Below are 11,929 nucleotides of genomic sequence, written 5' to 3'. Positions count from 1 at the left end.
CAGAGACATTTGAGGTTGTGCTTGTGGAACCTGAGATACTGTGTTCTAAGTAGGAATCCGGTTGACTAACACTAATGGCTGCAGTGTAGATAAGTCAAGTCTAAAATGATGAGCAGGGAAAGATCTCTGTCTAAAGCAGAAAACAGTTCCCCCCAATGAGTGTCAGAAAACCATCCACGTGTGAAAGATGAGTAATGAGATGGACATCTGTCTCCGTGGAAGATGCCAGATCTTCCCTGGTATGAAAAGTAAGATTGTAGTCCTTGATCCCTCTCTCCATCAAGGTTAGAGCAAATAGGACTCTGTTTTGAGTGGCACAGGAGTTCCATTAAGAAAAGAATGCTAGCCCAGAAGGGGTTCCTCTGACCTTTTCACTCCCTCTGTTCTTCCTTAACTTTACTCCCTATGAGGTTAAGGAGGTTTTGGCATGATAATACCATGAATTAGTGTTATGAGAACTGATCAGCACTGGTGATAATCTGATTGCTTTGTAGAAACAAATTCTGAACAATCTGAGAATACAGCATGAAGAGTTTTCCTGGCTTTGACAAAAGTAAGATGAAGTCAGGAACAAGCAGAGAGAGGTGCAAGTAGACAGGGTGAAGTGATAAAAGGAAGGGCTTTTGGGCTCCTATCTGAGGGCAATCAGATTGGAACTTTAAATAAATGTTCCCCATCGCCAGTTATAGCCACCATATTCTTAATGCCTAGTGCTGTGTTATTGGTAGTTGACTACATCACAGCAACGATTCAAGTAGACTTCAGAAATGGCTTTGTTCTAATTAGTGGAACAGCTTTTTAAACATCATAAACATAGACAATGTTTGGTGGTTATCAGAAAGTAAGGGGGTGTACAAGACGGTAAAGGGGGTAAAATATATCGTGATGGAAGAACTGCCTCTGGGTTGTGAGCATACAGTGTGATATATAGATGATATATATATTGAATTGTACACTTGAAACCTATATAACTGTACTAACCAACGTCAATAAATTTACTAAAAATAAAAAATGCAAACAAAAATAAAATAAACTGCATTTCCACACTCAAAATTGTTCATGATTATGCAATTTTACATTATCCCTGCTTCCTGTTTCCATGACTCCATGTCTTTCACATTATCTTCACATTACCTTTCTGAAATATAATACAGACACGTCACTTCTTAGATCAGTTATTCCAACGGTTGCCATTTAGAATGAAGCCTATACCATAGCCTAGGGTGTGAGGCCCTCTAACTTATTGGTCTGTCTTCTCTTCTCTCAATCCCTGCCCCTTCCTTCTTCACACTTTGTATTCCAGCAATATTAAATGGATACTGGTGATACCAACAATACTTATATTAAATTTCCCCAGAGATCACAAAAAGACACCCAAGTCTTCTTTAATACCATCTTCTTTGCAAAGGCTTTCTTTTTTTTTTGTTTTTTTAAAAATGTTTTTTTTATTAGTTCCAGGTGTACAAAACAACATAATAGGTAGACATTTACACCTCTCACAAAGTGATAACCCCTCTTATGTCATGTATAGCTATATTCCCTATGCTGTACTTTACATCCTATGAATGAACACACACACGCACAGAAGATGCCGAAAAAATGTAAATGAATTTTAAGAAAGGAAAAATCTGTATTAAAATTGCAATACTTAATATGTACTCATAACAAAAGATGAATACAAGTCACGTTTGACTTCTGCAATTACAAGAGGTGCTCAAAGTGGTTACCATCAGCGTCGAGACACTTCTGATTACGGCAAACTACTGCTTGAGCAACATTGACTGAAGTGTCCACTTGTATATACTTTTTTGGCACCGTGTGTGTGTGTGTGTATTTATATATTTATAGTTGGCATTCAATATTATTCTACTTCAGCTTCAGGTGTATAGCACAGTGGTCAGACATCTGCATAGTCTATGAAGTGAACCCCCTGATAAGTCTAGTACCATCTGGCATGCTACACAATCTTTACAACATTATTGCTTATATTTCCTATGCTATATTTCATATCCCCATGATTATATTTTGACAACCAGTTTGTACCGTCTAATCCCTTCACCTTCTCCCCTACCCCCATCTAGCAACCATCAGTTTGTTTTTTCTCTATATCTCTGAGTTGATTTCTGTTTTGTTTGCTCATTTATTCTGTTCATTAGATTCCACATATAAGTGAGATCATATGGTATTTGTCTTTCTCAGTCTGACTTATTTCACTTAGCATGATATTCTTTAGGTCCATCCATGTTGTTGCAAATGGTAATATTTCATTCTTTATAGCCAAGTAATACTGCATTGTATAAATGTACCACAGTTTCTTTATCCAATCATCTATTGACGGGCATTTTGGTTGTTTCCATATCTTGGCTATTGTGAATAGCACTTCAGTAAACATAGGGGTACATATAGTTTTTGAATTAGTGTTTTGTATTTCTTTGGATAAATACCCAGCAATGGAATTGCTGGGTCATAATGTAGTTTTATTTTTAAATTTTTGAGGAAACTCCACACTGTTTTCCATAGTGGCAGCACCAATCTGCAATCCCACCAACAGTTGCATAGGAGCTCCCTTTTCTCCACATCCTGGCCATCACTTGTTGTTTGGTGTTTTATTGATGATAGCCATTCTGACCAGAGTGAGGTGGTATCTAATTGTGGTTTTCATTTGGATTTCTCTGATGATTAGTGATGTTGAACATCCTTTCTTATGTCTGTTGGCCTTCTGTATATCCACTTTAGAGAAATGTCTGTTCATGTCCTCTGCCTATTTTTCAATTGGGCTGTCTTTTTTTTTTTTTTTTTTTTTTTTTTTGGTGTTGAATTACATGAGTTTTTTTACGTTTTGGATATTAACCCCTTACCAGATTCATCAGATGTGGTGAATATCTTCTCCCATTCAGTAGGATATCTTTTTGTTTTATTGATCGCATCCTTTGCTTTGAAAGGGAAAAAAAAAAACAAAAAAACAAAAAATAAAAACCTTTTTAGTTTGATGTAGTTCCCGCATGTTTATTTATTTTTTCTTCTGTTGCACTTACCTGAAGAGATATATCAGTAAAAATATTGTTAAGTTAATGTCTGTGAAGTTACTTCCTATATTTTATTCTAGGAGTTTTATGGTTTCAGGTCTTATGTTTAAGTCTTTAATCCATTTTGAGTTTATTATTTTACATGGTGTAAGAAAGTGGTCCAGTTTCATTTTTTTGCATGTAATCTGTCCAGTTTTCCCAGCACCATTTATTAAATAGACTATATTTACCCCAATGCAAATTCTTGCTTCCATTGTCATAGATTAAATGACCATATAGGCATGGATTTAATTCTGGGTTTCTATTCTGCTCCATTGATCTGTGTGTCTGTTTTAATGCCAATACCATGTTTTGTTTTTGTTTTTGTTTCTGTTTGATGCATGTAGGCAGAATTATTCATATACTTCTGTGCTAAACTTCTGTTATATATTACATTTATTTTATATGGTTTCACAATTGTTGTTTTGGTTATATTTTTCTAATAAGAGCCATGCAACTTTTGAGGAACGATGCTGTGTCATATTCAGTTTCATTGCTATGATGTCTAATATTTTTACTGGTAAATGGTATTTTGAATTAAATCAAACTTTTGATCACAACCTATGAGTAATCAAACATTACTTATTAAGACATCTCTATCTGTTCCATTTGGAAAAAGGTAACTTTGATGTGAAAAGCATATGTCACATTCAAAAGAAGTTATATTTGGGTAAAAAAAAAAATCAAAATTTGAAAAGTAAACATAATTGTTAAATACATTGAACTTAATAATCTGAATGATGCAGCATTATACTTTGGAGTAAATATTGAACATGACACTTTCAAAATATATTAAAATGAAGTTTCATATATTTAATTACTTTCTATTAATACCATGTTGAACAAAAATAAGGAAAATTTTATTAATAGTTGACTGCATCGGAGCAATGATTTAAGTAGGCATCAGAAACTACTTTGGTCTAAATACTACAACAGATTTCTATTTTAAAATGTATTCCCATTTTCATTTCTCCATAATAAATTCCAAAGTAAGCAATGACCTCCACTGACATTGATATCGATGAATAGAAACACTGACATGTTTCCTGCCATTTATTAAGCACAACAGCATCTTACTCCTGCATAATGTAGTGAGCCACCCATGTAACAAATTTGTAAACTGAAGAGCAATTGAGCTAAGAAACGAAACAAAACAAAACAAACAAACAAAAAACCTGAGGTGGACAAAATGACAACTCACATTAAAATGAGGCCAAAAATTGGCAATTAATTGAAATATTGTCAGAACATTTGAGGAATTAAGAAGACATGCCAGTCAGCAACATACATAGTCATGACTGTTGGCTGGGGAACACATAAGACAGTTAACAGTATAGGAGTTATCAGTTTTAAGTCAATGTCCATCAAAACCTTGAACTCATGCCACAGTTAAGTTTCCCCCATTATCAGAAGCCAAAAATGGCATAAAGCAAAGAAGAAATTATCTTAGGACACATCTTGCTAACAAATGATACACAAAATAAATTGAGACTCAGCAAAGATGCTCACAGACACAGTTCAAAGCTATGGAGGCTTGATGCTGAATGGGAAGGAGCTTGGCAATGCCTCCATAATAATTCACTGGAAAACAAAAGATAAACATTGTTTTTGTCTTTTGCCTTTTTTTTTCCATAAAAGCAGATATCCTCTTGTGATTTCTCGTGGTTAGTGAACACAAGTACTAATATAGGTCTTTCATAAAAGCAAAGTGACATAAAGTGAACTTTCAGAAAGTGGGGGATACATATATATATATATATAAATATATCAAACAAATTGTTTCAGAAAAGGAAAAGTAATTGTCAGTGGGACTACTGGGAGAGAAAATATATTAGAGAAAATGGAGCTGAAGGATGATAGAATTTGATAATCATAGGGAAAGGATATTTTTAAAATAATAAAGTGCATGTGCATATACCGTGCTCCCCCAAAAATAAGACCAGCCGGACAGTCAGCTCTAATGCATCTTTTGGAGCAAAAATTAATATAAGACCCGGTATCATATTATATTATATTATATTATACTATACCTGGTTATATTATGTTATGTTATGTTATGTAAGACATGGTCTTATATTATAGTAAAATAAGACTGAGTCTTATATTAATTTTTGCTCCAAAAGACACATTAGAGCTGATAGTCCGGCTAGGTCTTATTTTCAGGGAAACACGGTAAAACAAATGCAGGATTAGCTCGAGAAAAGATATATGAGTATGTAGCTAGGATAGGATTGATTTTCCAAAGTTTAGGCAGTCCTATGTTATTTTTTACTTAAATCTTAAGAACGAAATGTTAGTAAAATTATTCTGGTAGCAGAATTCAAGATGGACTGGCATAGAGACAGAAGATGAATAAATGAAACTCATGCAGTAGTACACAAGGAAATGAGGCAAAAGTAGTGGCGGTGTGATTGGGAAAAGACGGCAAATGTAAATAACATCCTAAATCAAGAAATGACTGAATGAACACAACTGATGAAAAAATGAGATTTAGAGAATTAAAGAAAGGAAACAATCATAGATGTTTAAAAAAGCTTACTTTGTTAAACATTTTAAAAAAAAGCATGTATAAATAGGAGGGAGCACGATTGGTGGTCATTTAACAAATTCAGATTTGTACCTGTTGCACATAAGTTGATTAGAGACAAGAATATAGGAATAAATTCTAAATTTGGAAGCTCTTCCTCACTTTTCACAAAACGTTGAGTGAACATTAATTACACTAAAGTAAGATGAAAAGCCCATGAGTTATTGAAACATGTTGGTACCTTGCTATAGTTGAATATTGTACAAAAAAATTAACATGCTCCTAGGCATTTTTCTTAGAAATAAAGTCTTGACACAAAATTCTCAGGAAATATACACTTAGCAACTTTATTTTTTTAAATCTGCTGATATTGACTAAGATGATTACTTTCATTTACTTTAAACAATGCCAGGTAATGTTTGAATTTTAAAGTATGTGCCAGAATGTTATTGATATCCATTGATGGTATCCACTAACTATATCAGTGGTCTTCCGTCTTTTAAATCACAGCCCATATGACGTGGTTAAAGAAAAGATTACTCAATTTATTTATTTGAACAAATGATCCTACAAGAGCAATGCATTTCACAAATAAAAAACATTAATTATGACTAATTTGGGTTCGGATTTTATAGTGAAAATCATGCTCTATGTTTAGTGTTTTGTTTTTTGTTGTTTGGTTTTTTTTTAATGTATGACTAAGAACGAATTTTGTTAGAGTATCATTATCTTCTGAAAGAGCACGATATATTTTTTTTCTAATCTTACCTTAGAAAACATGCCTCTATGGGGGCACTCTCATTTAGCTTTAAAGTCAGTAGTTAGGGTGGTTCAGAGAGCAACAGAATTTGCATTACTCAGTAGCTTTTTAGACATGTACAATTTCCAATTCATTTCAAGATACTGAATCAGAATCTGCTTTCAAATAAGATCTGCAGGTGATTCCTATGGCTATTAAAATTTGAAAAACACTAAATTAGCCTTGCATTAACCTATCCATCCAATTCAGTTTTGTGGTAATATTCCTTAAGGTGCATTATGATTCAAATTTCAAGGTTTTAGGTGAATGATGCTAGAGTAAATGAAACCTATATTGCTCAAAACCTATTATGTGCCATATATTGTTAGACATTTCCAAATCTATTAATTCATTGGATCTTGCAATAATCTCCGAGATAAAGGGACCCTATCTCCATGTTTCTGGGCATGAAAACCGGCCTCAGGTTAGGTACCTCCTCTATTCCATACCGTGGATTCACTCAGAAAACGGTGAACATTCCATTTCTGGGACCCTGAGTTGGCCTGGAAATAAAAAGTGGTCATGGTCTCCACTATCACGGAATGCGCAGTCCACTGTAATTAGACAAACGCTACGAAAATACAAAGTTCTGTAAATTTCTAAGACGGAAAGAAACTTTCAGAGATTGTTCAGGGGAAACTTCTATTTTGAAAAGGCATCTAAACGGATTTCTGAGGATCACATTTTTGTAAAGCTGGCCCTGAAAAAGAAAGGTGTGTCGTGGAGTTCAGTAAGGGGAACCAAGTAGCAGTTGAGGCTGAACCTGGCAGGAATCCTGCAGAATTTTGTAAGACAAGGTGCGGATGTTGGAACTGAGCCCAGAGCCTAAGGAAGCCATTGAAGCGAGTTGGTGATAAGCTCGGATCCGCGTTTGGACCCGAGCACAGCCCTGCAGGCGGGTGGGTTATTAGGGCCACTCCCCTCGGCTGCCTTTCTCCACCCAAGTCACCGCCTCCTGCTCCTCAGCCGAACTGTCTGAGGGGGGTGGGAAATGTGTGAGAGGCAAGGGAAAGCAAAAAAACAGTCTCAAAAAATATCAAAAAGAAAACATCCCACTTGGCAGCGAGTGCGCGGGAAGTTCAGCGCGCGAGTTCCGGCTTCCCCGCCCGCCCCCGCCGGCCGCAGCCCGGGTGAGCCCCCAGCCCCTGCTCGGCGCGCCCGCCGGGCCGGGTCCGTCTGTCTCTCCATCGGCCTGTCCGCCTCCCCACCCCCGCCCCCGTCCGCCGTTCCGGGCCGCGCGGGGCTGCAGTGGGAGCGTGGTGGCGGCGGCTCTGCAGGGCTCCCGCAGCCCGTGTCGCCGCGGCCGCGCTTTGGCTGCGGCGCCTGCGGACCCCGGCCCGGCGCTGCTGGACCGGCCGGGACCCCGCGCCCGCCGCCCGCGCTCCGCGCCCCGGGGCCGCCGCCTCCGAGGCCACTTGTGGAGTTCTTCCCGGCGGCTGTAACTCTAAACCAGCCTGAGTGCGGCCTATTTTTATTCGGAAACCAGCCACCAGACTGTCTGTGGAGGACGCGCAGATTGAGGGCCAGACTGCCACTGAAGCTTTCTCAGGCATAGGCTGGGAGGTAGCCTGTCTTTGAGATTGCAAAGCCCTGTCGCCAGTGTCCAGGCAGGGCCGGACTGGTTGCTGGGAGCCCTTTTGATGAGGGTATTGCTGGAGCCCAGGGGTGCTGTCCCTGCACCCCATCTCTCAGGCTCTAAGCGGGGATCCAGAGGCCACCAGGCTTGAGCCCAGCCCAAGCTGTGGTCTGGCTACCCTCCTCCATCAGTCCCTGCAAGAGCTCCTAGGGACAGGCTCCCAGTGGGAGGAACAAGGAGATGAATGTAGCAGCCAAGTACCGCCAGGCCTCCCTGTATGTGGGCGACCTCCATGCTGATGTCACCGAGGACCTGCTGTTCAAGAAGTTCAGCGCTGTGGGACCAGTGCTGTCCATCCGCATCTGCAGGGACCTGGTCACCCGTCGCTCTCTGGGCTACGCCTACGTGAACTTCCTGCACCTGGCCGATGCCCAGAAGGCCCTGGACACAATGAACTTTGACATGATAAAAGACAAATCTATCCGGCTCATGTGGTCTCAACGCGACGCCTACTTAAGGAAATCTGGAATTGGGAACGTGTTCATCAAGAATCTGGACAAATCCATTGATAACAAAACGCTTTACGAACATTTTTCTGCTTTTGGAAAGATCCTGTCCTCCAAGGTGATGAGTGACGATCAAGGATCGAGAGGCTACGCGTTTGTGCACTTTCAGAACCAGACTGCTGCAGACAGGGCCATTGAGGAGATGAATGGGGCCCTGCTGAAGGACTGCAGGTTGTTTGTTGGCAGATTCAAAAACCGCAAAGATCGGGAGGCCGAGCTCCAAAATAAAGCCCATGAATTTACCAATGTTTACATCAAAAACTTTGGAGATGACATGGATGACGAGAGACTGAAGGAAGTTTTCAGCCAATATGGCAAAATCCTGAGCGTTAAGGTGATGACAGATTCCAATGGAAAATCCAAAGGCTTTGGCTTTGTGAGTTTTGATAGCCACGAGGCTGCCCAAAAGGCTGTTGAAGAAATGAATGGGAAGGACATAAGTGGACAGCTGCTTTTTGTAGGCCGTGCGCAAAAGAAAGCAGAACGACAGGCTGAGTTAAAGCAAATGTTTGAACAGATGAAACAGGAGAGATACAGGCGGTCCCGGGGAGTGAAGCTCTATATTAAGAACCTGGATGAAACCATTGATGATGAACAACTAAGGAGGGAATTTTCTTCATTTGGATCAATTAACAGAATTAAGGTAATGCAAGAAGAAGGACGAAGCAAAGGGTTTGGCTTGATCTGCTTCTCCTCTCCAGAGGAGGCCGCTAAAGCAATGGCTGAGATGAATGGCCGCATCTTGGGCTCCAAGCCACTCAACATCGCCCTGGCCCAGAGGCCCTAGGAGACAAAGACTGACTGCAGCAGTCTGAGTGTTCAGCAGGTGGGGGAGTGATAGTGATTTCTGCCTCAGTTTTCCTACGTCAAGTTCAAATCCCACCAGATGGCTGCTTAGATTAGTACATGTTGTGATAAAAGTTTTTGTCTCCAAAGCTATTTGTTTTTATTTTGCGGAAAAATAAATGCATCTTAGAAGGTTGCTTCATTTTACAGAGGCACAACTTGAATTACAATATTGTATTTTTTTAGTGGTTTTGATGTATTATTCATGGTGACAAGTATAATTATATATTTTTTTTACACATTTTGAATCAACTGAAGTGAGGTAATTGAGTTTATTGCATATTTTCTTATTTTAAAAATATAGCTAGCTTTAATTTCTTCTGTTGAAAATATGCTTAAAATAGTTATTTTACCTAAGGCTTGCAAAGTAATTTATTTTTACAAGTAAAATTTCTGATTTCTCATCTAAGGTTTTTTTTTTTTTTTTGGAAACTAACATTTTAAAAATCACTAGTACAAATTTAATTTCATTTTCAATTAATGTTTAAAGTACTAGGACATAGTTGAACATCTTTTAAATTTATATCCTGACATGATTGTTTTTCTGATGGCTGAAATTAATGATGGAGGTTTTTAATGTTACCTACAAACTTGCTTTAAAAAATATTTTGCTGTTCTTTCCATTGGTTGACTATAATTCAGGTGTTTGCGAGTTATCAAAATTGGGACTTGAATAGTAAAACCGTAACTTCTACATTCCTTAGGTTATCAACCTGTGTCCATTCAAGCGACAAAAAGTTGGCCTGATCTTAATTCTCTTCATACCTTTACAGCTTAATGTTATGCCTTAAGTTTTTAGCCAATACCAATATTATAAAACTCGTGTGTGTGTGTGTGTGTGTGTAAAACATAGACATTCTGCTTAACAACTAAGTGTTTTGAGTGTCTGTTTTATACAGTTCATGTAGTGATATTGTCTCAGGGTTCAGAAAAGTAAAACTTGCTTTATTTTTATGAACTCGTCTCCTTTTCTTAGACCATGAGAGCTGTGTTAACCTCTTAAGGTTCACTTTTAGCCTTGATTGATCAGAAGCTCACTAAGTGATTTTCTGATAAATTGAAGTTATGCCTCTTAGCCTGTTGATTACCATAATTTTTATTTTAGTCCCATTCCCAGGTATTTCCTCTCCTGCCTTTGGTCTATGTTACTTAGTTTCTTTTCATATTGTTGAAAAGGGCTATATTATATTGACTTCTACCGTGTGCCATTTGAAATCCACTTTGAAAATAGAGGCAAGAATTGTTTATTCATATTTAAATAATTACTTTCACATTTGTGATTCACTCATACCAAAGGTGTCTAGAAAATAGTTTTATTGTTGTTGCTATTTTAATCCTTCCTCTTTTTAGTTATTTTATGTAACCATATAGTCAAAGCTTCTGCCTCATGTATTACCAGTACAAAAAAATACTAGTTTTTTGGCAATACTAGTTAGTCTTTTAGCTATGAAAGAATGAGACAAAGCTTTTTCTGCTTATTTTTGTATAAACTATATATTAGTCACGTTTTCTAAATTAAAAGTATCTTCTAGACAATGAAAAACATGGATAATTTAAAAAATTATAGCAGGATATAATCCTATTATGCGGACATTTTCTGTTAAAATTTGTTGCATATCTTTCCAATTTGTTTTCTATACCTATACGCAGAAATAATTTAACAAAAATAGAATCATATTATAAACCTTGTTTGAAATTGCTTTCTTAATTTGACAGTATGCCATAGTCAAATTCCATGTCCACAAATAATTATTTGCTTATAATTTTAATGACCTTTATCTTTCATTTAATATTATATAAGCGTAATACAACAAAGTTGCTCTTGATAAAGATACAGGTGGCTCGATCATTCCCTCCTTTTTCCTTTCTTCCTCTGTCATAAATAACTAGGAAAACATCCTTGCAAACTCATGTATGCTGATATATATCAATCCATTTATTTTCTTAAGAAGATGCATAATTCATTGGAGTCAATGTTTAAAAAGACAACAGTGTAAAAATAATTTTGATAAATATTGCCCAAATTCTGTCCAGGAAACTTATGACATTTACACTTCTATTATAAGTGTGCATGATTGTCCATTTCTATACACTCCGAGAGCAAGGATCTTTTAAGTTGTTGGCCGATTCAGCGTGATATGTAAATATATATATATATGTATATTTCATGGTTACTTTTACTTTTTTATTACAAAAGTTAAACAGCATTTCTTATATTTATTGACCATTTGTAGTCTCATAGTCATCAGCCAGTGTTTCACAATCTTAGTCTATTTACCAATTGGGGCGATTTATTTTTTTGTTGTTAATTATTTATATGGGTTTGTTAGATTTCTTTACATGTTAAGAACAAAAGTTTAGACTTTTTCCCTGATATTCTCACATTGTGTATAGTTTTGAGTTTATTCCAAAGTTAAATTTTTAAACAAAGAGTTTTCAGTCTTTGCTTAGATGATGTTGATGCTGTATTTCAAAACGCTTTGAACACGTAAGATATATTTACCCCCACACACACAACTCATCTCTGTCGTCTTCTGTTACTTTCAGAGT

General features: G+C 37.3%; 1 protein-coding gene across 1 annotated transcript; it reads left to right on the top strand.

Moving 5' to 3' along the window:
• Positions 1–7,808: 7,808 nt before the first annotated feature.
• On the top strand, positions 7,809–9,678 carry PABPC4L (poly(A) binding protein cytoplasmic 4 like). Its single transcript, XM_033134604.1, has one exon. It carries the CDS (start codon positions 8,208–8,210, stop codon positions 9,318–9,320), a length of 1,113 nt encoding a protein of 370 aa, XP_032990495.1. The 5' UTR covers positions 7,809–8,207; the 3' UTR covers positions 9,321–9,678.
• Positions 9,679–11,929: the final 2,251 nt, after the last annotated feature.

Source organism: Rhinolophus ferrumequinum, chromosome 18 (genome assembly GCF_004115265.2).
Source record: "Rhinolophus ferrumequinum isolate MPI-CBG mRhiFer1 chromosome 18, mRhiFer1_v1.p, whole genome shotgun sequence".
Taxonomy (NCBI): Eukaryota; Metazoa; Chordata; class Mammalia; order Chiroptera; family Rhinolophidae; genus Rhinolophus; species Rhinolophus ferrumequinum.
The sequence above is the reverse complement of the archived record's forward strand: the minus strand, read 5'-3'. Positions and strand labels throughout refer to the sequence as shown.